Raw genomic sequence first — 27,021 nt, 5'->3', positions numbered from 1 at the left:
GGAAATTAACTCCTCCCAGCAGCAGTGAGTTCTGTCACTGCTCTTTGTATAGGGATTGACGGTAGTAACTGCGCCCCTGGCACTGACTGACAGCAGCTCATCATTAGGGTCGGCTGTCAGTCAGGGCCAGGGACACAGTTACAGCTGCTGCTTGTACCAACCATGCTGGCATCACTACATGGCCTCCCATCCCCCACACACCAACTTACTCACTGCTCCAGGCCATGCTGTGACTTCTGTCTGCTGCCGGCTCCATGCTGTATGCCTCTTGCTTCCTGCCTGCTCTCTGCATGCTTTCTGGCTGTGTGCATAGGGAGGCGGTGCCGGAACTCTCTGGTTCTTATAGAATCAGGGTGCACCTGTCAAATGTGTCCCTGACCAATCACCAAGAGGACTCTATTATTTAGGTCAGCTCCACCCGGTGGTAGCTGCCTGTGCAATGTCTTAACTCAGTTAGTGTCTTGCTGCTGAGCTGCCAGGTCCTGTCCTGTGTTTCGCCTTCTCTGGAGGCTTGTTTTCTAAGTCTTGTATTTGTACCTGTCTGTTTGCCCTCCAGGAGGCTGAATATCCTGGTCCCTGTGCTACTGCTCCTTGCTTTGTTTCGTACATATCCTCTCTGCCCTCCAAGAGGCGCTTTATCTGAGTCTCTGTGTCTTTGCACCATTACCTTGTCTGAACTCAGTCCTACCTCTGTCTGTTAGTGTCCTTGTCTGTGCTCCTTTTCCTGCCGCGTCTATCCTTGTGTCCTTTCCTTCGGTTCTGCCTGTGCTCCGCACTCATGCAGTTCTGCCTGTGCTCCGCTTCTGTAGAACCTCTTGCTGCAAACTGCAGCTCCTCCCCGCAGTCTCCAGTGTGAACAGGCCCAAACCTATTCCCTCATACTTGTCCATATTTCCATCCTACTTATACCAGTTCCTACACCTCCTGTGTGAACAGAACCCTACCTATTCCATACACCACTCCTTCCTGCCAGTGTCCCTGTGCCTTTCGAGTTAGTCCCTGCCCCTGTGTCTCAGCCGTGCCTGCCTGCGTCTCAGCAGTGCCCGCCTGCCTGCATCTCAGCCGTGCCCGCATGCCTGCGTCTCAGCCGTGCCCGCATGCCTGCGTCTCAGCCGTGTCCGCCTGCCAGTGTCTCAGCCAAGCCTGTCATGTTTACCTGCCTATCTGCTAGTCTTGCCTGTTGCCTGCACCTGTCCTAGTGTTCTGTCTCCCCAGTGGGATCAGCAGCCACAACCAGACACCACCCTGGAGTGGCACCTGGCAGCTACCTGTCGCACAAGCCTGACGTCACCATTGGAGGCTCCAGTTTAGACCAAGATAGCTGTCTTAGTCACGCCCCTTCCAGGTTAGTCTGGTTTGTGGCACAGTGGGGCCACGCCCACCAGTCAGTGCGTGAGCGTGACACTGCTCAGCATACACAGAGCAGTGACTGAACCTGTGCCAACGCCACCCCTGTGACAGACCAATGGACGCTGCAAGGAGTAATAAAGTCCATTTCCTACTGGCAGTGGGGCTCCAAGTGCAGGAGCCAAGCAGGTTCACAACACTATTAACCTGAAGATTATTCCCATATCTGCAGGTTAATAGCATTTTTTTTTTCAAATGACAGGTTCCCTTTAAAGGGAAATCTAGTCACCAGGTTTTTACTATACCATCTGAGACCCAGACTCCAGTGATGTATCACTTACTGGGCTATTTGCTGCAGTTTTGAAAAAAATCACGGTTCTGACTGCAGCAGATCTACCAGTTCTATGAATTCGGAGCTCTACATAACCCCGCCAATAACAGCGAATGGCAGCTTTCTGTGGACCCTGCATAGGCAGAAAGTTACTTTTCAGTGGTGAGGGTGGGATTGTACAGAATTCATGAATATAGTAGACTACATGGCAGCAGGTTTACTATTCCTCCAGTGATAACAGAGATAAGCTCCTGCTGATAAAGCAGTGCTTTTATCAGAACTACAGCAAGCGTCCCAGTAAGTGACATCCCTAGAATCAGAGTCTGTTTCTACCAAATGTGGCAAAATACTGGTGAGATTCAGTTTCAGCATATAAACTGAAAGCATAAACGACAAACACGAGTGAAAGGCAAGATGTGAACTAAGCCTCGCATGGTCATATACTGATAGTGCCTTGGCATCAATATGGTGCACACATGAACACAACATTCCTAACCCAGCAGAGACAATCATAGGCCACATCAATATTTCTTTTTTTCCCTCAATTAGGCTTTATTTTATTTATAAAAACAAAAAGCAAGAATAAGAACATAAAGCAATTCATGCGTTTGTCATTTTTAAAATTCATGAATAAATGGAAAAATAACCTTCCCAATGGTGGACAGACAGATAACACGATAGATCACAAAGAAATATAACATGTCAACACGTAATAAAACGTCCAGACATAGTCCACGTATAAGGAGGAGCGCTAATCGCCCCAGTATTGGCATGTCAGATCCAAACATTCTTTGTGACCAGGTTTGGACTGGCCCACTGGGGAAGAGGTGAATCACCCGGCGGGCCCCCCTCTCTTACTATACATGGGCAGTAATTGACGCAAACACTTGATTGCCTATACAAAAATAATGGAGGTATCTTATATTTTAACCCACTACCCAGTGTATGATTACACAGAGGCATAGGGAAATACGTGAAAGAGTGTAATACAATAATCGATTGTAGCCAATGTTACTGGTGGGCCCTTGGTACCCCAATCTGACACGGCTCGTGACTGTACACACCATCATCAGCTAACGCCTTCACATACATAATCACACACAATCCTGAATATTAACCCCCACCTAGACTTGGAAAATAGATAGAACAACAAGAATAAGCTGGGGAAGAAATCTCAGAAATAACCGAAGCTTCTCTCTCCTGATTTTATGGAATTCACATCAGAGCATTTCTAATGTAGAGTATGTGCTTGGTATCGGCGGCAGTATCTCAGCGCACAAGACAAGCGATCTGTCAAGATGCACTGACCTTGTGTGTGCTGCATGCACAGCAAATGGTAACACATGGATCACTGACCAGCAGCGCCATCCACGCAACGCACGCACCAATGATCACAGATTGGAAACTTTCTTTTTTGGAGGATTCAAATGTCTCCTGCTTTTGTGGGGAAGATGTATAGGCAAGGAAAACTGATTTTTTTTTTTTTTTTAAGTTTTTACGTCTCATTTACAAGTAGAGTGCAGACAGCAGATTTGACATCTTAGACTAAGGAAACAGACAGAAATAAATAGATATTACAGGTGCATGGCCAGAAAATACCACTAAAGAACAGAGTGAAGAAAAGAAAACTTTTGGAAGTGGAAAAAAAAAAAAAAGATTTGTGCAAAGTAATTTAAAAGGCAAAACAGTTTGCTTTTAAATATCTTTCCACCAGAAGCCTGTACTGAGTAAGTTGCAAAGTATTCCTTGGGGTCTTAAGTGACAGTACTGGATATCATGCTGAACGGAGACTAAACTGTGCCTCATTAATTGTTCTCTGTGGGTAAAAATAAAGCTTACCTCCCTCTGGACCAATTTCTGCTTATCGGCTTGTTTGACTTTTGGGCTGTTGGCCAGCAGATGGCGCAGCTTTACATAGCTTTTCCATAGCTTCTGGTACCTGCGGAAAGGTGAAGAACGGGTCAAAGAGAAGGTTCTAAAATGTGCCGTCACCGGGAGTAAGGACGCAGAAACATCATACTTCACTGAAGGTCATTGACTTGATAACAGAGGAGCTTTCAGACCGATTTGCATCTGACGTCACATTTCTCCTGTTGAACCCAGTTCTGTCCCATTTAGTAGTAAAACGAAACATTTCAGAGAAAAGCAACCGGCACTGATTCTAGGTTTAGCAAAGCGCTGTCCATTTGAATCTAAGTAGAATGTCTTCTGTGTACCTGGAACTTTATTATTCCCATCAAAGTAAATGACACCCTGTCGTCGTCTCACTTTATCTACAGACAGGCTATTTGTCTTCATGCTCTTTTCTAAAGTTTCAGCAAACATTATGTGGATTGAGCACCTTTTAGCACAACGCAAAAATGGAGATAAATAACCAGCAGCATCCCTTCGCTGTAGTCGCTCTGCAGAGCCGGCTCCATAAACATTAATAGGTAAAATAGCAAATTCATTTGGGAAGTGAAAACTCCTCTACTGCGGTGAAGCATAGATAAAGTACCTACAAATTTACTGAGTAATTTCCCTCACTTGCCAACTGGGGAACTTTCTTATTTTGTAGTTTTGGAAGTGATCATGGTTATTCTTCCTGTTCAAAAGCTTAACCCGGCTATATCCGTCATGGAGCCGATCAGGGTGTGCGAAGCCTAATCTACACGTGGTAGATGTTGGCTAAATTAAAAGGACCTCAAAAAAAAAATTCTCAAGCTCCCCAGATTCTGCAGCTTTTATCCATATTGCACTACGTCACTCCATTCAACATTTGCAGTATGTGAAGTCTCTGCACGCAGTCCATCTGGGTGGATTGCAAGCAGCTTGGCAAAGTTTAAGGCTACAAGGTCGACTGTCGAGCTGTGATTGACAGTGTCTGGGAGTTAGGGGTGAAGGTGTGTGCTCTCCTGGGAAGACTGAAGAAATGTCCAGTTGGACTACAAGCAGAGATTTCACATAGTGCCCTCCAGAAGCAACAAATGTAAATGTCTACAATGGAGCAAAGCAGCGTAAAACAGAAAAAATATTCAGAATCACAGGAGCCCAGAGATTTTTTAAAAGGTATTAACAAGTGGCATGTCCTCTTTATAAAGCAGGCATACATGTCTAACAGCTGAGGCCGCAATTGAGCTCCGCTAGCTGCTGTTAGTCATTTAGATGTCGCTGTCAATTTTTGACAGCAGCATTGAAAGGACACTGTTGTTGGTCATCGTGCGCACATGTCCCACCAGCCACCCATAACGTCATCGCAATGCCATCTTGGTACCCTGTGATACACCACCAAAAATGTAGCTTAATAGATGATTTACACTCTTATATTGCAATACTGTGGCTTTCCAGACTGTAGTATAAGTGATCAGGTTCAAGTTACTTGAGGGAGCAATAAGGTTAAAAAATTTTTTTTTTTTTTTTTTTTATATATAATCACTGTTTTTTTTCCACCATTAAAAATTTAGAAATAAAAAAAATGTATCTAACGCATCCATAAAAGTTCAGTCCATAAAAATCATAAAATTAATTAACCCATTCCTTAAACACAGTTGACACCGTAAAGAGAATGAAAACTAAATGCCAGACCAGCGTTTTAACACACCATGCTTACAAAAAAAAAAAAAAAATGCAATAAGAAGCGTCCAAAACAAAGTTCCTAATTTTTGGTTTAATATACAACGTTGGTATTGGTGTAATCGCACTGATCTGGAGAGTCATGTTCAGGTCATTTGTCCTGGGTAATGTACGCCGTAAAAAAGCTATGTGAAAACTAAAAGTAAACTACAGCTGTATGGGAAGTAGGCAGAAATGACGCGCAGATTACACTGCAGAAGTAGAGGACAGGATATTTCACTAATTATTGTATGGGAGTGAGGGCTTATGCAGACGAGAGTAAAAATCAAATTTTTTTTAATCGGATAGCACACGGCCGGCACACTGATCCAATAGTGCTGTTCAGATAAACGATTGTTCTCCTTAGTCCAGCTGTCAGTGAGAAATAAAACTGCAGCATGCATGATTAAGTCTGTAAGTGGGTAAAAAAAGTAAGAAGATCCCAAACGGACAATCTGAGTGGCAATTTTTATGGATAGCTTTCGGTTTGTTATAAACTGTATGTGATCACTGTACGTGTTTTCATGTAGTGTTATGAAAATTTTTTTCGCACACAGACGTCACACAGATATTACATGGATGAAAATTAGATAAAAATCTGGATGAAACGTGGACGATTTTTCATACACTCGTCTGCAGCAGTCCTAAAGGTTGTGGACAGTGTAGGGAAAAGACTAACAAAGTAACTTGGCACTCAACTCAATTATCCTTTTTAAGAGAAGTTTTTATTTATGTGCAGTCCTACATAAAGATGTTTCGGCCTACACTTGGCCTTCGTCAGTCCGACTGCTGTCTATATAGTATGAACAAACGTATGTCCACGAGCAAAATAATTTTTTGCAAGTTCCTGCTTCCAAATATGGTGTAGGCCTATACAGTTGTGGCCAAAAGTATTGACACCCCTGCAATTCTGTCAGATAAGGCCTGTTTCACACTTCAGTTTTTCTTGTCAGTCAAAATCCGCCAAAACAGCGGAAACCGGATCCGCAGGCGGACTGACAGGAACGGGTGCCACCGGATCGGCGGATGTACGGATCCGCCGATGGTTAAAATTTAAAGGAACCGCGCCTGGGAGAAAAAAAAAAAGCATACCGGTGCTGTAGTGTGCACCGGGAACGGGCATCTGCATGTAGCGGGAGCGGGCATGCTGATTACGTGGGAGCTGTCATCCAGATGTCGCGGGAGCACCGCTGATGTCGCGGGCACGGCAGGATCTCGCGGGAGCACCGCTGATGTCGCGGGCACGGCGGGATCACCGCGGGAGCACCGCTGATGTCGCGGGCACGGCGGGATTTCGCGGGAGAACTGCTAATGTCGCTGAAAGGTCAGGGGACAGGGGGACGGAGAGAGAGATCCAGCAGCCAGACAGAATTGGGGGTTAAATATGTTTACAAATACCAAATGGCGGATCCGGGCAGTGAAAAAACGTTGCAGGGTCCGCCCGGACATGTCAGCGGACGCCAAAATCTTGGCGGATCCGCTGACAAACGGATGCAACGGATCACCATCAGTCAAAATCCGCCGATAATGCAAGTCAATGGGGAAAAAAACGGATCCGCCAAGAAAAATGGCGGATCCGTTTTTTTTCCAACACGGCGGATTTTGACTGATGGTGACAAACGGATGTGTGAAACAGGCCTAATAATCAGTTTCTTCCTGAAAATGATTGCAAACACAAATTCTTTGGTATTATCTTCATTTAATTTGTCTTAAATGAAAAAACACAAAAGAGAATGAAGCAAATAGCAAAACATTGATCATTTCACACACAACTCCAAAAATGGGCCAGACAAAAGTATTGGCACCCTCAGCCTAATACTTGGTTGCACAACCTTTAGCCAAAATAACTGCGACCAACCGCTTTCGGTAACCATCAATAAGTTTTTTACAATGCTCTGCTGGAATTTTAGACCATTCTTCTTTGGCAAACTGCTCCAGGTCCCTGATATTAGAAGGGTGCCTTCTCCAAACTGCCATTTTTAGATCTCTCCACAGGTGTTCTATGGGATTCAGATCTGGACTCATTGCTGGCCACCTTAGAAGTCTCCAGTGCTTTCTCTCAAACCATTTTCTAGTGCTTTTTGAAGTGTGTTTTGGGTCATTGTCCTGCTGGAAGACCCATGACCTCTGAGGGAGACCCAGCATTCTCACACTGGACCCTACATTATGCTGAGAAATTTGTTGGTAGTCTTCAGACTTCATAATGCCATGCACACGGTCAAGTAGTCCAGTGCTAGAGGCAGCAAACGTTTTAGGCTTTTTCAGGTAAGTTTTGGCAAACTCCAGCCTGGCTTTTTTATGTCTTGGGGTAAGAAGTGGGGTCTTCCTGGGTCTCCTACCATACAGTCCCTTTTCATTCAGATGCTGACGGATAGTACGGGTTGACACTGTTGTACCCTCGGACTGCAGGGCAGCTTGAACTTGTTTGGATGTTAGTCGAGGTTCTTTATCCAACATCCGCACAATCTTGCGTTGAAATCTCTTGTAAATTTTTCTTTTCCGTCCACATCTAGGGAGGTTAGCCACAGTGCCATGGGCTTTAAACTTCTTGATGACACTGCGCACGGTAGACACAGGAACATTCAGGTCTTTGGAGATAGACTTGTAGCCTTGAGATTGCTCATGCTTCCTCACAATTTGGTTTCTCAAGTCCTCAGACAGTTCTTTGGTCTTCTTTCTTTTCTCCATGCTCAATGTGGTACACACAAGGCACAGGACAGAGGTTGAGTCAACTTTAAGCCATGTCAACTGGCTGCAAGTGTGATTTAGTTATTGCCAACACCTGTTAAGTGCCACAGGTAAGTTACAGGTGCTGCTAATTACACAAATTAGAGAAGCATCACATGATTTTTCGAACAGTGCCAATACTTTTGTCCACCCTCTTTTTTATGTTTGGTGTGGAATTATATCCAATTTGGCTTTAGGACAATTCTTTTTGTGTTGTTTTATTTAAGACAAATTAAATGAAGATAATAATACCAAAGAATTTGTGTTTGTAATCATTTTCAGGAAGAAACTGAGTATTATCTGACAGAATTGCAGGGGTGTCAATACTTTTGGCCACAACTGTAGCACGCTTCCAGCTACCCTTAAGGCGTGCTGTGCTGGTAATTCAATTAGATACAATATATTCCATAAGGAAATGAGGAGAGGTTCCCGCTGGATTGCGGAAGCAATTTGCCTGTAGAAAATGTCTGTACTGAGACCGCTAGCAAAAGGCCCGTATGGGGCATATAATAGTAGCTTGCAAGTGTGCAGGTGAGACCGGCAGCCTAAGGCTAATATGGGGCTTATAGAAGTAGGTGTGCAGGGCTGAACACGGTATCCGCCGCCATTTGGAAGGGAAAAGTCTGACACTGGATAAGATGTACATGAACGGGAGATCCCAGCTCTACCTGCTCACAGCTAGCTGAAGCACTTCTCATTATCGGTCTCTGGTTCTCTGATAATGGACAGGGATCTAACCGAAGGAGAGAATTGACAGGAACTTACAGAGGAAGGAAACAACTAGCGGCTAACCCGTTAGTGCATACTTACAGTGGAAAGACAAGATTTCCTGGAAGTAACTTGATTTACAATTTTGCCATTTAGTACACTGGCTATCGAATGGAGACAAGCCTACTGAAACAACCGTTCACAAGTACAAAGTTATAAATGCATATTATACCAATACTGCATTAGTTAAAGGGAAGGTGCCATCCCAAAAAATGTTTTTCAGCAATTGAAAAAATGTAAAGAATTAATGTTTACATTTTCTTAAAAAATATTATCATTTGTTTTTAATTTTGTAAAATATGAAAAATAATTTTAAAAAGTTTGGCATTTCCACTTAACACTAGGGGGAGCAGATACTGAAATTTGGCACAAAAACCTAGTGTACTGTACAACTAGCTCACATTACTGTCCTGCAGTAATTATGGGCATAGTGTCCATGATGTTTGATTTTGATACATACAGTAACGATAAAAATGAGACCCCTCTCTTCAGCTGCCTCCCCAGCCCTCCCCTGACTGCACCTATTACCCCTGACCCGTGTGCAGGTGCTCAGCCAGAACCACCCTAGAATGGGTCCCCTTTTAGCAGATCACAAATAATACTGCCATATGCTTCACACACAATGCCGCCATATAGATCATACACAATACCACCATGTAGATCACACATAAAACCAGCAGGGTGACAGCAGCACAGAGTATTTCAGGAGAGCACAATCACACGGCAGATAATTAGATACACGGCTCAGCAGACAGTATCACATGATAGGAATAGATACACGGCTCAGCAGACAGTATCACACAGGAGAGGATTAGATACACGGTTCAGCAGTCAGTATCACACAGGATAGGAATAGATACACGGCTCAGCAGACAGTATCACACAGGAGAGGATTAGATACACGGTTCAGCAGTCAGTATCACACAGGATAGGAATAGATACACGGCTCAGCAGACAGTATCACACAGGATAGGATTAGATACACGGCTCAGCAGACAGTATCACACAGGAGAGGATTAGATACACGGTTCAGCAGTCAGTATCACACAGGAGAGGATTAGATACACGGCTCAGCAGTCAGTATCACACAGGGGAGGATTATATACACGGCTCAGCAGTCAGTATCACACAGGATAGGATTAGATACACGGCTCAGCAGACAGTATCACACAGGAGAGGATTATATACACGGCTCAGCAGACAGTATAACACAGGAGAGGATTAGATACACGGCTCAGCAGACAGTATCACAGGAGAGGATTAGATACACGGCTCAGCAGTCAATATCACACAGGAGAGGATTAGATACACGGCTCAGCAGACAGTATCACACAGGAGAGGATTAGATACACGGCTCAGCAGACTATCACACAGGAGAGGATTAGATACACGGCTCAGCAGTCAGTATCACACAGGAGAGGACTAGATACACGGCTCAGCAGGCAGTATCACACAGGATAGGATTAGATACACGGCTCAGCAGTCAGTATCACACAGGAGAGGATTAGATACGCAGCTCAGCAGACAGTATCACACAGAAGAGGATTAGATACACAGCTCAGCAGACAGTATCACACAGGAGAGGATTAGATACACGGTTCAGCAGTCAGTATCACACAGGAGAGGATTAGATACACGGCTCAGCAGACAGTATCACACAGGAGAGGATTAGATACACGGTTCAGCAGTCAGTATCACACAGGAGAGGATTAGATACACGGCTCAGCAGTCAGTATCACACAGGATAGGATTAGATACACGGCTCAGCAGTCAGTATCACACAGCGGAGGATTATATACACGGCTCAGCAGTCAGTATCACACAGGATAGGATTAGATACACGGCTCAGCAGGCAGTATCACACAGGATAGGATTAGATACACGGCTCAGCAGTCAGTATCACACAGGGGAGGATTATATACACGGCTCAGCAGACAGTATCACACAGGATAGGACTAGATACACGGCTCAGCAGGCAGTATCACACAGGATAGGATTAGATACACGGCTCAGCAGTCAGTATCACACAGGAGAGGATTAGATACACAGCTCAGCAGACAGTATCACACAGAAGAGGATTAGATACACAGCTCAGCAGACAGTATCACACAGGAGAGGATTAGATACACGGCTCAGCAGTCAGTATCACACAGGAGAGGATTAGATACACGGCTCAGCAGACAGTATCACACAGGAGAGGATTAGATACACGGTTCAGCAGTCAGTATCACACAGGGGAGGATTATACACACGGCTCAGCAGACTATCACACAGCAGAGGATTAGATACACGGCTCAGCAGTCAGTATCACACAGGGGAGGATTAGATACACGGCTCAGCAGGCAGTATCACAGGAGACAGTATTACAGATATGCCCACAATGGTGAAACTTCCAGCCCCCCCCAATTATACACTAGACTATGGGCTGTATATGTCACTGTCCTCCTCAGACAGCCATAAAAGCAAAGGTGTCAGATTACCGGAGATCACTGGGGCTGTGTGTGAGTGAGGAGGCAGAGACAGAGCAGGAGGACAGGGGAGCTGGAGCAGAAAGTGGAGCTCAGCAGATAGCACTGGGCTACAGTAAAATGGCGCCCAGCCACACCTACAGCAGTGAATGGTGCAGCCCACAGGGGCATGCCCAGTTCTCTGCTAATGAGGCTGCATGGTGGGGACGGGAGCCGACCGCAGTCTCCTATGTTCAGGGACGACCATATTTGCAGACTGCATGAGTCCTCCACAGATCTGCAAATCAAGATGGCAGCGCCCAGTGGCTACATTAAAACATTATTACAAACAAACCATAAATCCTAGTTAGTACAACATTTGCTGAAACAACATGTTTTGTTACTTACTCTTTTTTTGCAAATTATATAAAATTGCGGCACCTTTCCTTTAAAGACAATCTGTCAGTCAATGCATGCTGCACAAACCACGGGCAACATGAATCAGAGCCTGGCTGCAGTATATTTTCTCTGAAATGCTCCAATATTTTAACAAAGACATATTGCAGATTTAAAGAGCTGCTCCCAGCCAACTTCAGCCCATACCGCTCTAGATGATTAACAGGTCTCTTCCCAATGCACACATGGAAGAGTACTGTCAATCTGACTGATGGCAGTGTCGGACTAGTCACATCTATAGCTATGGGCACCACTGGGCTCTTCAAAATATGGCCCTGATTTATCAAAGGGTTTAAAGCCACAAAAATGACCAAACACTTGGGAAACAGTCTCAATTTTTTGCACAATACAATGTTTCTAAAAAATGTTGCGGCTTTTGAAGTTTTCATGGTCATTTTGGGAAGCTCTGTAAAAAAAGGGTGAAGCTAGGGAGAGGCCCATCAAGTTCATCATTAGAGGTGGTGTTTTTTTACACCAAAAATGTTATTCCACTCTTCCACTGGAGTAGACCTTGTGGCAAGGCACAAGGACGGATAAGATGCACCAAACCGAAAGCGGCATGCGCCTCTTACTGAACTCTGCTTATCCTACTCCAAAATGCCCTTTAATTAGGGCTGGCGTGTACACTACCAGTCTTAATGAATCAGCCCCTTTGTTTCCTCTGAAATGGAATCATGCAGCCAGGCTCCAATTCATATTGCCTGTTGTGTAGGCAGCATGAATCATTTCACAGCTTCCCTTTAAATAATGAACACCCTGATTGCAAGCTCCCTTTAAAGGGAACCTGACGTAAAAAAAAATGTTACTGACCTGTAGATATGGGGTTAATCAGATCAGCAGGGTAATAGCATTCTGAAGCGGCCCGGCGCCAACACTGAAAGCTTGGAGGAAATGAACTTTATCCCTCCCTCGGGCTTTCAGTCATAGGAGTGGATTCACAGTCACCGCTCTGAGCGGCAGCTGTAACCACACTCTGGAAATGACTGACAGCCGGCTCGGAATGGATGCACTGCTGAGCCAACTGTTAGTTAGATCTAGGGTGTGGTTATAGCTGCCACCCACTACGTATGGCTGCTGGGAGGGATAAAGTTCAATGCCTTTCAGTAGCGGGGATCTCAGTGCGAATAAACCCCAATGCTACAGGTTGATTGCATTTTTTTTACATGACAGGTTCCCTTTAAATGATGAAAAAAATGTTTATTGTATTGTTCTGTTTTTCTTTTTGCCATTTTTTCTATGGTGAGCATCATGGGTCTTAAGATGGAAGCAAAATATCTCCATTTTCGATACAATCACTAGGACTTGTACAAGTCACTGTGCAGGAGCAAGGGTCGTATTCTGTCAGTTCCCTTCGAACCTGTCGATAACCATGTATAGAGGTGTGTGGCTCGTGTAGGGGAATTTTTGGGGTATGTAAATTTCAATATTTCTCTCTATTTTAGCTAAAGGTAGTTCAAATAGGGCGTGCTTCAACGCTGATCACAGTCTTGGAAAGAATATTAGAAAAAATGTATTCTAGGCACAAGCGGCTGCTGGAATATTACTTCTGTCAAGTACCAGGTTGGAGAGGGAGGCTGAGATAGCCACGTATGCAGGAAAATATTTGTGACACCCAGGTAACTATGGCGGTATGTAAACCTGTTAAAAACCGACATATACTCAACGGGGTAACGGCTAGAGTCGAAACGGACAATGTTACACAAGCCAGACTCAACTGTCAGTAATGAACCAATCCTTATCAGTATTGAGAAACAGAAAAAGCATCAGAGATGAGCTATTACCACTTGTAGGCAGGCATATATACATTTCTTGCCGGGAATTCTTCCTGCCAAGGGTGTACTCCTCCCCAGCGTGGCCATTTGTCTTTATTTTGCTGAATAATAGTGTTTATACATCATAGGATCTAACCTGGGTTTTCGATCTTACAGCACAAATCCCCCGCTGGTAACTAGCCATGGGTAATTAGGCTCTTGTCGTTCAAAGTTCTCAATAAACAATTAGCGCAAGTGCATGAATCTTCATTAAACAGTTTATTGAAACCACGACAGAGACAAATCTGTGTAAACAGGAGTTCAATGTACGTAATCAGTATAAATGGCGATGTTTTTCTTTACGTTCTAGATCATGAGCTGCGGAATGAAAGGGAGGAGGTGGGGGGCCGACACGGAGAAGACCCAGGTAACAAGGACACGAGACCAGACACAACTGGTGGAAATTCTGTGCAATGATCGCACTCTGGTTTCTCCATATATTGGATTTTCTATCGCTGTGCAGTACTCTGCTTAAGATATATTCAATTACTTTTAGGAAATGAGCAACCTCCTAACATTGACCTCAGCATTCTCGTTACTAACGTGCCTAACCGATGATCATGACGGCTAGCAGTGGCCGCTGTGCCTGCACGTCATTTCATGGGGACCGGCAAGCAGCAACGTTGTGAAGGAAAGGATTCCAACACGGCATATATCAGCATATGGCCAAATGGATTCTCACACAGATGACGCTGCGGGCTTTCATTTCATTTTCTGATAACCATGCTCCCAAATACATTACCTTAAGTGCGTCACATGGAAGGCTAAAGGGTCAGTTCTGGGAGTTCTAAACACTCATGCACATACTTTATAGCTTGTGGATTTGATCCATCGAAGTGTTGCTTCAAATCTGCATCATGTCAATTGTTTCAGCACCTTTGCAGCATTTTACATCCATTCAAATGAAAGGGGGAAAAAAAGTCGAAAAAATGTATGTAAACACACGTCAGATGGATATTTTAACACAATATTTTTCTTGCCATCACTCCGATTTTGTTGCAGAAAAATATTCCTCAAATACTCAGTGTGCACACACTATTGGCGTCCAGCAGGGCTGTGGAGTTGGAATAAAATGGACCGACTTCGAAAATATGTAAAATTGGGTACGATGCGGATGTGCTGTAAATGTTTTCAGAAGAATTTGGAAAAGTTAAGAAATGTCCTATAAATTATTATTATTATGCATTTATATAGCGCCATTTATTCCATGGCGCTTTACATGTGAAAAGGGGAAATATAGACAAGTGTAGTAAACATGTGTAAGACAAGGGACACACAAGTACATAAGGAGAGGGGACCCTGCCCGCGAGGGCTCACAGTCTACAGGGATGGGTGAGGATACAGTAGGAGAGGGTAGAGCAGGTCATGCTGTGGTTCAGTAGACCGAGGATCATTGCAGGCTGTAGGCTTGTTGTAACAGGTGGGTCTTCAGGTTCTTCTTGAAGGTTTCCGTTGATGGTGAGAGTCTGATGTGTTGCGGCAGGGAGTTGCAGAGTATAAGGGAAGCACAGGAGAAGTCTTGTATGTGGTTGTGGGAAGAAGAGATAAGGGGGGAGTAGAGAAGGAGATCTTGAGATGATCGAAGGTTGCGTGCGGGTAGGTACCTAGAGACCATTTCACAGATGTATGGAGGAGACAGGTTGTGGATGGCTTTGTATGTCATGGTTAGGGTTTTGAATTGGAGCCTCTGGGCGATAGGAAGCCAGTGAAGGGCCTGGCATAGGGGAGAGGCTGGGGAATAGCGGGGAGACAGGTGGATTAGTCGGGCAGCAGAGTGTAGGATGGACTGGAGTGGAGCCAGAGTGCTAGACGGGAGGCCAGAGAGTAGGTTTCAGTAGTCGAGGCGGGAGATAAGAGCATGCACTAGTGTTTTTGTGGTTTCATGGTTGAGGAATGAGTGGATCCGGGAAATATTTTTGAGTTTGAGACGGCAGGAGGAGGCGAGGGCTTGGATATGTGGTTTGAAAGAGAGCGCAGAGTCGAGGATCACCCCAAGGCACCGAGCGTACGGGACTGGGGAAAGAGCAGCCGTTGACATTGATGGATAGGTCTGGTGGAGGGGTAGAGTGAGATGGGGGAAAGATGATGAATCCTGTTTTGTCCATGTTCAAGTTTGAGAAAGCGAGCAGAGAAGAAGGCTGAGATAGCAGACAGACATTGTGGGATTTCAGTCAGTAAGGAGGCGAGGTCGGGTCCTGATAGGTAGATCTGCATGTCATCGGCATAGAGGCGATACTGCAAACCGTGGCATTCTATGAGCTGTCCCAAGCCGAAGGTACAGATGGAGAATAGTAGGGGTCCTAGGACAGAGCCTTGGGGAACACCGACAGACAGGGGGCGAGGTGAGGAAGTGGTGTGTGAGAGGGAGACACTAAATGTTCGGTCTGTTAGGTATGATGAGATCCAGGATAGGGCCAGGTCTGTGATGCCTGTCTGTTCTGTTCCTGATCTAAGGATCTGGGCTTTCAGTAGAGATAAGTTTGTGCCGTACTTTATGCACAAGCTCAATAGTGACCAGCGCTGTGGAGATGAATCTGTGCTGCACTATATGTACCTGCTCAGTAGTGACCAGTGTGGTGGAGATGAATCTATCCTGCACTATATGTACATGCTCAGTAGTGACCAGTGCTGTGGAAATGATTCTGTACTGCACTATATATACATGCTCAGTAGTGACCAGTGCTGTGGAGATGAATCTGTGCTGCACTATATGTACACGCTCAGTAGTGACCAGTGCTGTGGAGATGAATCTGTGCTGCACTATATGTACATGCTCAATAGTGACCAGTGCTGTGGAGATGAATCTGTGCTGCACTATATGTACATGCTCAGTAGTGACCAGTGCTGTGGAGATGAATCTGTGCTGCACTATATGTACATGCTCAGTAGTGACCAGTGCTGTGGAGATGAATCTGTGCTGCACTATATGTACATGCTCAGTAGTGACCAGTGCTGTGGAGATGAATCTATCCTGCACTATATGTACATGCTCAGTAGTGACCAGTGCTGTGGAAATGATTCTGTACTGCACTATATATACATGCTCAGTAGTGACCAGTGCTGTGGAGATGAATCTGTGCTGCACTATATGTACATGCTCAGTAGTGACCAGTGCTGTGGAGATGATTCTGTGCTGCACTATATGTACATGCTCAGTAGTGACCAGTGCTGTGGAGATGATTCTGTCCTGCACTATATGTACATGCTCAGTAGTGACCAGTGCTGTGGAGATGAATCTGTGCTGCACTATATGTACATGCTCAGTAGTGACCAGTGCTGTGGAGATGATTCTGTCCTGCACTATATGTACATGCTCAGTAGTGACCAGTGCTGTGGAGATGATTCTGTGCTGCACTATATGTACACTCACTGGCCACTTTATTAGGTACACCATGCTAGTAAGGGGTTGGACCCCCTTTTGCCTTCAGAACTGCCTCAATTCTTCGTGGCAGAGATTCAACAAGGTGCTGGAAGCATTCCTCAGAGATTTTGGACCATATTGACATGATGGCATCACACAGTTGGCGCAGATTTGTCGGCTGCACATCCCTGATGCGAATCTCCCGTTCCACCTCATCCCAAAGATGCTCTATTGGATTGAGATCTGGTGACTGAGGAGGCCATTTGAGTACAGTGAACTCATTGTCATGTTCAAGAAACCAATCTGAGATGATTCGAGCTTTATGACATGGCGCATTATCCTGCTGAAAGTAGCCATCAGATGTTGGGTACATTGTGGTCATAAAGGGATGGACATGGTCAGCAACAATACTCAGGTAGGCTGTGGCGTTGCAACGATGCTCAATTGGTACCAAGGGGCCCAAAGAGTGCCAAGAAAAAATTCCCCACACCATGACACCACCACCACCAGCCTGAACCGTTGATACAAGGCAGGATGGATCCATGCTTTCATGTTGTTTACGCCAAATTCGGACCCAACCATCCGAATGTCGCAGCAGAAATCGAGACTCATCAGACCAGGCAACGTTTTTCCAATCTTCTACTGTTCAATTTCGATGAGCTTGTGCAAATTGTAGCCTCAGTTTCCTGTTCTTAGCTGAGAGGAGTGGTACCCAGTGTGGTCTTCTGCTGCTGTAGCCCATCTGCCTCAAAGTTCGACGCACTGTGCGTTCAGAGATGCTCTTCTGCCTACCTTGGTTGTAACGGGTGGCAATTTGAGTCACTGTTGCCTTTCTATCAGCTCGAACCAGTCTGCCCATTCTCCTCTGACCTCTGGCATCAACAAGGCATTTCCGGCCACAGAACTGCCGCTCACTGGATTTTTTTTCTTTTTCGGACCATTCTCTGTAAACCCTAGAGATGGTTGTGCGTGAAAATCCCAGTAGATCAGCAGTTTCTGAAATTCTCAGACCAGCCCTTCTGGCACCAACAATCATGCCACGTTCAAAGGCACTCAAATCACCTTTCTTCCCCATACTGATGCTCGGTTTGAACTGCAGGAGATTGTCTTGACCATGTCTACATGCCTAAATGCACTGAGTTGCCGCCATGTGATTGGCTGATTAGAAATTAAGTCTTAACACACAGTTGGACAGGTGTACCTAATAAAGTGGCCAGTGAGTGTACATGCTCAGTAGTGACCAGTGCTGTGGAGATGAATCTGTGCTGCACTATATGTACATGCTCAGTAGTGACCAGTGCTGTGGAGATGAATCTGTGCTGCACTATATGTACATGCTCAGTAGTGACCAGTGCTGTGGAGATGATTCTGTCCTGCACTATATGTACATGCTCAGTAGTGACCAGTGCTGTGGAGATGAATCTGTACTGCACTATATGTACATGCTCAATAGTGACCAGTGCTGTGGAGATGATTCTGTGCTGCACTATATGTACATGCTCAATAGTGACCAGTGCTGTGGAGATGAATCTGTGCTGCACTATATGTACATGCTCAGTAGTGACCAGTGCTGTGGAGATGATTCTGTCCTGCACTATATGTACATGCTCAGTAGTGACCAGTGCTGTGGAGATGAATCTGTGCTGCACTATATGTACATGCTCAGTAGTGACCAGTGCTGTGGAGATGAATCTTTCCTGCACTATATGTACATGCTCAGTAGTGACCAGTGCTGTGGAGATGAATCTGTGCTGCACTATATGTACATGCTCAGTAGTGACCAGTGCTTTGGAGATGATTCTGTCCTGCACTATATGTACATGCTCAGTAGTGACCAGTGCTGTGGAGATGAATCTGTGCTGCACTATATGTACATGCTCAGTAGTGACCAGTGCTGTGGAGATGATTCTGTGCTGCACTATATGTACATGCTCAGTAGTGACCAGTGCTGTGGAGATGATTCTGTCCTGCACTATATGTACATGCTCAGTAGTGACCAGTGCTGTGGAGATGATTCTGTCATGCACTATATGTACATGCTCAGTAGTGACCAGTGCTGTGGAGCGGATTCTGTGCTGCACTATATGTACATGCTCAGTAGTGACCAGTGTTGTGGAGATGAATCTGTCCTGCACTATATGTACATGCTCAGTAGTGACCAGTGCTGTGGAGATGATTCTGTGCTGCACTATATGTACATGCTCAGTAGTGACCAGTGCTGTGGAGATGAATCTGTCCTGCACTATATGTACATGCTCAGTAGTGACCAGTGCGGTGGAGATGAATCTGTGCTGCACTATATGTACACGCTCAGTAGTGACCAGTGCTGTGGAGATGAATCTGTGCTGCACTATATGTACATGCTCAGTAGTGACCAGTGCTGTGGAGATGAATCTGTCCTGCACTATATGTACATGCTCAGTAGTGACCAGTGCTGTGGAGATGAATCTGTGCTGCACTATATGTACATGCTCAGTAGTGACCAGTGCTGTGGAGATGAATCTGTCCTGCACTATATGTACATGCTCAGTAGTGACCAGTGCGGTGGAGATGAATCTGTGCTGCACTATATGTACACGCTCAGTAGTGACCAGTGCTGTGGAGATGAATCTTTGCTGCACTATATGTACATGCTCAGTAGTGACCAGTGCTGTGGAGATGAATCTGTCCTGCACTATATGTACACGCTCAGTAGTGACCAGTGCTGTGGAGATGAATCTGTGCTGCACTATATGTACATGCTCAGTAGTGACCAGTGCTGTGGAGATGAATCTGTGCTGCACTATATGTACATGCTCAGTAGTGACCAGTGCTGTGGAGATGAATCTGTCCTGCACTATATGTACACGCTCAGTAGTGACCAGTGCTGTGGAGATGAATCTGTCCTGCACTATATGTACACGCTCAGTAGTGACCAGTGCTGTGGAGATGAATCTGTGCTGCACTATATGTACATGCTCAGTAGTGACCAGTGCTGTGGAGATGACTCTGTCCTGCACTATATGTACATGCTCAGAAGTGACCAGTGCTGTGGAGATGAATCTGTCCTGCACTATATGTACACGCTCAGTAGTGACCAGTGCTGTGGAGATGAATCTGTGCTGCACTATATGTACATGCTCAGTAGTGACCAGTGCTGTGGAGATGAATCTGTGCTGCACTATATGTACATGCTCAGTAGTGACCAGTGCTGTGGAGATGACTCTGTCCTGCACTATATGTACATGCTCAGAAGTGACCAGTGCTGTGGAGATGAATCTGTGCTGCACTATATATACACGTTCAGTAGTGACCAGTGCTGTGGAGATGAATCTGTCCTGCACTATATGTACACGCTCAGTAGTGACCAGTGCTGTGGAGATGAATCTGTCCTGCACTATATGTACACGCTCAGTAGTGACCAGTGCTGTGGAGATGAATCTGTGCTGCACTATATGTACATGCTCAGTAGTGACCAGTGCTGTGGAGATGACTCTGTCCTGCACTATATGTACATGCTCAGAAGTGACCAGTGCTGTGGAGATGAATCTGTCCTGCACTATATGTACACGCTCAGTAGTGACCAGTGCTGTGGAGATGAATCTGTGCTGCACTATATGTACATGCTCAGTAGTGACCAGTGCTGTGGAGATGAATCTGTGCTGCACTATATGTACATGCTCAGTAGTGACCAGTGCTGTGGAGATGAATCTGTGCTGCACTATATGTACATGCTCAGTAGTGACCAGTGCTGTGGAGATGACTCTGTCCTGCACTATATGTACATGCTCAGTAGCGAGGCCGTGCTGTGCGGTTGGAAAAATTGAGGAGTCAGGTTTGGCTGATGACTCCACAGCCCTGGCATTTTGTATAATTTATTAGCAGCCAGTGAAACAGTGCAACTTTGTTTACTGTCAATAGGGGGCGCTCACTGTAGATGTATTTTTGCATTCAATGGCAGCTACAGGTAGACGAAGTTTTATTACTCATAGCCTGTCGATAAGTCTTGGCAGATTTATATGCAATGCTATTCTTTGTCAACATGAGAGAAACCATGACGGAATCTGAAAGACCCAAATATGAATCAATGGGGTCCACAAGGCACTAGTTGTATCGGCACTGCTATGGAGTTGGCAGCCTGTGGTGGGCACAATTGTAAAGTGAACTTATGATCCTACCGCTGATTAAGGGAGGAGAGGGAGTTCAGAGCGCTATATAGAAAAAACAAGGCTCTGCTATAAAGCAGTTGGATTTAGTTAATAAAGAGACTTGAATTTCAACTTTGAAGTCTTGCCTTAAATCCTCCTCCATTAACCTCTGCAGCACACCAATTGTGTAAATTCTCAGGAATTTTGCCATTTCCACTATGGCCACCAATGTTCTTGGAAATCCCCTATTAAAACCCCTCCGGTTCTACCTTATGTCGCTGTATTAAAGAGGCGGTTTATTCATAGCTGGATAAAATTGCAAAGTGCAACAGTAATGCAGTTCAAAATATAGATGCTACTATGAACTTCTCAGCATGGAGAAAGCCATTCCTGCCCATATGGCACAACAAAGGTCCACGATAAAGTCTTTCAACCGTGTTCCAATCGGAGAGTAAGCTGTGGTAAAGTGGCCTTTGCTAGCACGCGCAGTTTGGGTGGGCAGCTCGGACAAGCCGCTGGGAGTGCACCGCTACCATAGAACCAACAGGAGACAACCCCTTTACCTACACTTTCACAGAAGATCCCAGTTTGAAGGCCACGTACAGCAAGATCATCCGCACGATAGACTTTGTACACGAGTTATGAATTGACAGCGCTTTATGTGACCTCACCGCATAATATGTCTCATCTTCAGGTTGTCAAATATTAAATCTGAACCACAGAAACCGTACCAAACACACACTAGATGGATCCCATTCTTACTTAATACTGCAGCCAGACTGCTTCTTCTGGGAGTCAAATAAAGGCATGAATCCATTAAGATTTCCTGCACATATCAATCTCAAAGGGCATAATCCACATTGTTCAGTATGTATATGTACACTCACCGACATCCTAGGTGAGGAGTAAATCAATATCTTCTGCGATGCAATTTTGTTAATACTAAGCAAAAACATCCATTTACTCCATGTATCTGAGCTCAGCTTCCACAAACAGAGTGCAGACTGCTTAACTTTGACACTTGCAGTTTTTCTTTTCATTTTAAAGAAGCACTCCTCCTCCCATCAGTTTTTACAATCTTAATATATTGCAATCGCCATATTATATAACACGGTGTACTTACAATTGCTCATTTGACTTTCTGCCCAGTTAATGCTTCTTTTCTCTGCTCTATGTAGAAACAGGAAGTCTCTTTTCCCTGAATTTATCATTCCCCTCCAACTCCTGACCCAACTGTTCTGCTCCTCCCTCCACTTGGGACTTTTGCAGTGATTTATGTGGGAAAATAGATTTCCTGTTCCTACATAGAGCTTAGAAGGATTCAGCTAGTCAGTTTTTAATCACGTGATGTCATAGACCTAATGGAAAAGAGAAGAATTAGCTGGGTAGAAAGGCAAAATGAGCAATTGTAAGTTAACAGTGCTATAATATGTATGCAATATTTAAAAAGGATACAAATATTGATGGAAGGAGGGCTTCCATAAGATTTATCAGGTGTCTCGTATAACCATGAGTCTTGTCAGAGCATCCAATCACAACTTCCAATTATTCAGAATCTCCTAAAAAAGGAATGCTGATCTCTGATTGATTACAACAGAAAAGATGGCACCTTTTATAAATCACCTGCTCAGTATATTTCTACTAGTATGAGATATAGACTCTTCTCCATAGTATTTGAGAACATATTGATTTATATTGGACATATGCCATAGCACTCATTTCTTCATAGTCAACGTCTAGGTAACACCAGTACGATGGACTTACTGTGGGTCTCCGGCATAGCTAAGCTGGGCAGGTCTTATCCCAAAATGGACGATAATAGGGAAGGTTATTACTTCTGGGTTAAATTGCTCCCGGTCAAGCTGGTCAATCCGAACGGAGCTTGGTTTCTGCAAATTAAAATAATAATGAAGCCGTTAACGGCAGCAGGGAAGAATCAGGACTACAGTAGTGTCACCGTATCATCCTTTTAGATCTGCAGGGGTTGAAAGCCTGTCAAAACCGCTATTTAGCTGGTGTAGAAAAAGCCCTAGGACGCCTTTCTACAGATTTCACAGCTCCTTCTTCAATGTCAGCTGGAATACAATGACTGTGGGAAACATCAATGTTGTCCTAGGGGACGGGAGATAGGGCCAAACTAGGGGGCTTTTTACAGTACAGTACAGTTTACATATACAGTACATCACACTCAGCTACACGGGTCGCAACACATACAAAGTCACATACAAAGTGAATGAACAAACGAGAAGTGGAAACCACATGCAATATTTGGAGTGACCACTGTTTGCCTTCTTACAGCATCAATTCATCATGGTGCACTTGCAAACTTCTTCCAAACATCTGGAGAACTGACCACAGATCATCTGTGGATATTGGCTTGGGCAAATCTGCTTTTCTGGGACATAAAGGGCTGTGGGACATTGGACACTAATGAGGATTTATTTTGTGCTTCTCTACGGCACTTAATGCCGCTGGAGAGCATTATGTGCGGCATTTGGTTGTCAATCTTTGCTGAAAGGGGTTGTTCACCTTCAGTGAACGTTTTTTTGGTTTTTTTTTACAGTCATTTGTTAAAGTTTGGGCACCCCTATTAATGTTAACCTTTTTTTCTTTATAACAATTTTGGTTTTTGCAACAGCTATTTCAGTTTCATATATCTAATAACTGATGGACTCAGTTATATTTCTGGATTCAAATGAGGTTTATTGTACTAACAGAAAATGTGCAATCTGCATTTAAACAAAATTTGACCGGTGCAAACGTATGGACACCTCAACATAAAAGTGACATTAATATTTCGTAGATCCTCCTTTTGCAAAAATAACAGCCTCTAGTCGCTTCCTGTAGCTATTAATGAGTTCTTGGATCCTGGATGAAGGTATTTGTGACCATTCCTGTTTACAAAACAATTCCAGTTCAGTTAAGTTTGATGGTCGCCGAGCATGGACAGCCCGCTTCAAATCATCCCACAGATGTTCAATGATATTCAGGTCTGGGGACTGGGATGGCCATTCCAGAACATTGTAATTGTTCCTCTGCATGAATGCCTGAGTAGATTTGGAGCGGTGTTTTGGATCATTGTCTTGCTGAAATATCCATCCCCTGCGTAACTTCAACTTCGTCACCGATTCTTGCACATTATTGTCAAGAATCTGCTGATACTGAGTTGAATCGATGCGACCCTCAACTTTACCAAGATTCCCGGTGCCGGCATTGGCCACACAGCCCCAAAGCATGATGGAACCTCCACCAAATTTTACTGTGGGTAGCAAGTGTTTTTCTTGGAATGCTGTGTTTTTTAGCCTCCATGCATAACGCCTTTTTGTATGACCAAACAACTCAATCTTTGTTTCATCAGTCCACAGGACCTTCTTACAAAATGTAACTGGCTTGTCCAAATGTGCTTTTGCATACCTCAGGCGACTCTGTTTGTGGCGTGCTTGCAGAAACGGCTTCTTTCGCATCACTCTCCCATACAGCTTCTCCTTGTGCAAAGTGCGCTGTATTGTTGACCGATGCACAGTGACACCATCTGCAGCAAGATGATGCTGCAGGTCTTTGGAGGTGGTGTGTGGATTGTCCTTGACTGTTCTCACCATTCTTCTTCTCTGCCTTTCTGATATTTTTCTTGGCCTGCCACTTATGGGCTTAACAAGAACTGTACCTGTGTTCTTCCATTTCCTTACTATGTTCCTCACAGTGGAAACTGACAGGTTAAATCTCTGAGACAACTTTTTGTATCCTTCCCCTGAAATGCTATGTTGAATAATCTTTGTTTTCAGATCATTTGAGAGTTGTTTTGAGGAGCCCATGATGCCACTCTTCATAGGAGAATCAAATAGGAGAACTACTTGCAAGTGGCCACCTTAAATACTTTTCTCACGATTTGATACACCTGGCTATGAAGTTCAAAGCTCAATGAGGTTACAAAACCAATTTACTGCTTCAGGAAGTCAGTAAAAAGTAGTTAGGAGTGTTCAAATCAAGAGATAAGAGTGCCCATACTTTTGCATCGGTCAAATTTTGTTAAAATGCAGATTGCACATTTTCTGTTAGTACAATAAACCTCATTTGAATCCAGAAATATTACTGAGTCCATCAGGTATTAGAAATATGAAACTGAAATAGCTGTTGCAAAAACCAAAATTGTTATAAAGAAAAAAGGTTAACATTAATAGGGGTGCCCAAACTTTAACATATGACTGTATCTAAATGCTTACATTTGAAGCTAAAAATCACTTTTGCAGTTTCATAAAAAATGTTGCACCATTTACCCTTTAAATAACCGGCTGTTGCACTGTCTATTGTTGGTTGCAGAATGAGTCAACTGATATTCAGTCGGGGAGCTTGTACTGACAGTCCAAGAGAAGAGTTTCTTACTCCTATCAGTCTTTTTATTAGCTTCCCTCAGCTGATTCATGGCCCCAGAACATATCAAAGCTGAAAGTGCAGCACAACAGAGCCTGTAAAAGCAAAACAGTGCAACATTTTTAATGGTTTTTTGTGGCAGTCACAGCTCACTGTACATTTCCATGATGGCTATTTAGATGTCCAATTACCATTTCTGGGTTGGTGACAATCATTCCTTTACATTCTTCTGCATATTTCTGCCATTCAAGTTCCTCCCACTGGAGCATGTTGGCAATCTCCTCTTCCGGGACTAGAGCCTTGTTACTCCTCAGTAAGTATAGCAGGACTTGGTGCATGGAGAGGACTTCTTTACCCCCATCTGCAAAGTACAAAACATTCAAGAGCTCACTTTTAAAGAATAAATACATTTTCAATTTCTTTTTGCAATTTTGTCCAGCATAGAAAGGAGTGAAACTTTTCAAATCACTTTATGAAAGGAATTTGTTTTTAGTCTTGTAGAAAAAGTTCATGTAAGTGGCTTCCAAACCATTGCTTTTCATAGGTCTATTTGCCTGCCTTCAGCTGCACTGATGTCAGACAGTACTCAAATGGAGTACAGATGATGGCAGTGAAAGAGTCAGCACTTGTCTCCTCCTCTGAGTGTTCTGCTTATCAGAACAATCTCCCACAGCAGGCTTACCTTCAGTTAGCAAGACACAGGTGCCAAGCTGATCCTTTCACTGCCATCATCAGTACTCCAAAGAATCTATTCTGATATCAATGCAGCTTAAGACAGGCAATTTTATTTTTACAGGAGTGAAGACAAATGCCCTAATAAACTGATTTACAAAGTGTTTAGCTTTTCATATTCGAATAAACTAGTGGGTACGGAAAGTATTCAAACCCCCTTAAATTTTTCACTCTATGCTTCATTGCAGCCATTTGGTAAATTCAAAAAAGTTCTTTTTTTTCCTCATTAATGTACACTCTGCACCCCATCTTGACTGAGAAAAAACAAATGTAGAATTTTTTGCAAATTTATTAAAAAAGGAAAACTGAAATATAACATGGTCATAAGTATTCACACCCTTTGCTCAGTATTGAGTAGAAGCACCCTTTTGAGTTAGTACAGCCATGAGTCTTGTTGGGAATGATGCAACAAGTTTTTCACACTTGGATTTGGGCATCCTCTGCCATTCTTCCTTGCAGATCCTTTCCAGTTCCGTCAGACTGGATGGTGAACGTTGGTGGACAGCCATTTTCAGGTCTCTCCAGAGATGCTCAATTGGGTTTAGGTCAGGGCTCTGGCTGGGCCAGTCAAGAATGGTCACAGAGTTGTTTTGAAGCCATTTCTTTTGCTATTTTAGCTGTGTGCTTAGGGTCGTTGTCTTGTTGGAAGGTGAACCTTCGGCCAAGTCTGAGGTCCAGAGCACTCTGGAAGACATTTTCATCCAGGATATCTCTGTACTTAGCTGCATTCATGTTTCCTTCAATGGCAACCAGTCATCCTGTCCTTGCAGCTGAAAAACACCCCCATAGCATGATGCTGCCACCACCATGTTTCACTGTTGGGATTGTATTGGGCAGGTGATGAGTAGTGCCTGGTTTTGTCCACACATACCGCTTAGAATTATCACCAAAAAGTTTTATCTTCATCTCATCAGACCAGAGAATCTTATTTCTCATATTCTGGGAGTCCTTCATG

General features: G+C 44.2%; 1 protein-coding gene across 3 annotated transcripts in view; it reads right to left on the bottom strand.

Annotated features, from left to right (window-relative positions):
* Nucleotides 1–27,021, bottom strand: part of DROSHA (drosha ribonuclease III) — a 316,847-nt gene that overhangs the window by 169,172 nt on the left and 120,654 nt on the right. For all 3 annotated transcript variants that reach the window (XM_073550200.1, XM_073550202.1, XM_073550201.1), the window contains exons 13-15: nt 25,526–25,695; nt 22,731–22,855; nt 3,518–3,617 (exon numbers count right to left, since the gene is read on the bottom strand). In XM_073550200.1, the coding sequence (XP_073406301.1) occupies nt 3,518–3,617; nt 22,731–22,855; nt 25,526–25,695 (395 nt within the window). The remainder of the gene's footprint in view (nt 1–3,517; nt 3,618–22,730; nt 22,856–25,525; nt 25,696–27,021) is intronic.

Source organism: Dendrobates tinctorius, unplaced genomic scaffold (genome assembly GCF_039654945.1).
Source record: "Dendrobates tinctorius isolate UK_male_01 unplaced genomic scaffold, ASM3965494v1 ptg000163l, whole genome shotgun sequence".
NCBI classification, from domain to species: domain Eukaryota; kingdom Metazoa; phylum Chordata; class Amphibia; order Anura; family Dendrobatidae; genus Dendrobates; species Dendrobates tinctorius.
The sequence above is the reverse complement of the archived record's forward strand: the minus strand, read 5'-3'. Positions and strand labels throughout refer to the sequence as shown.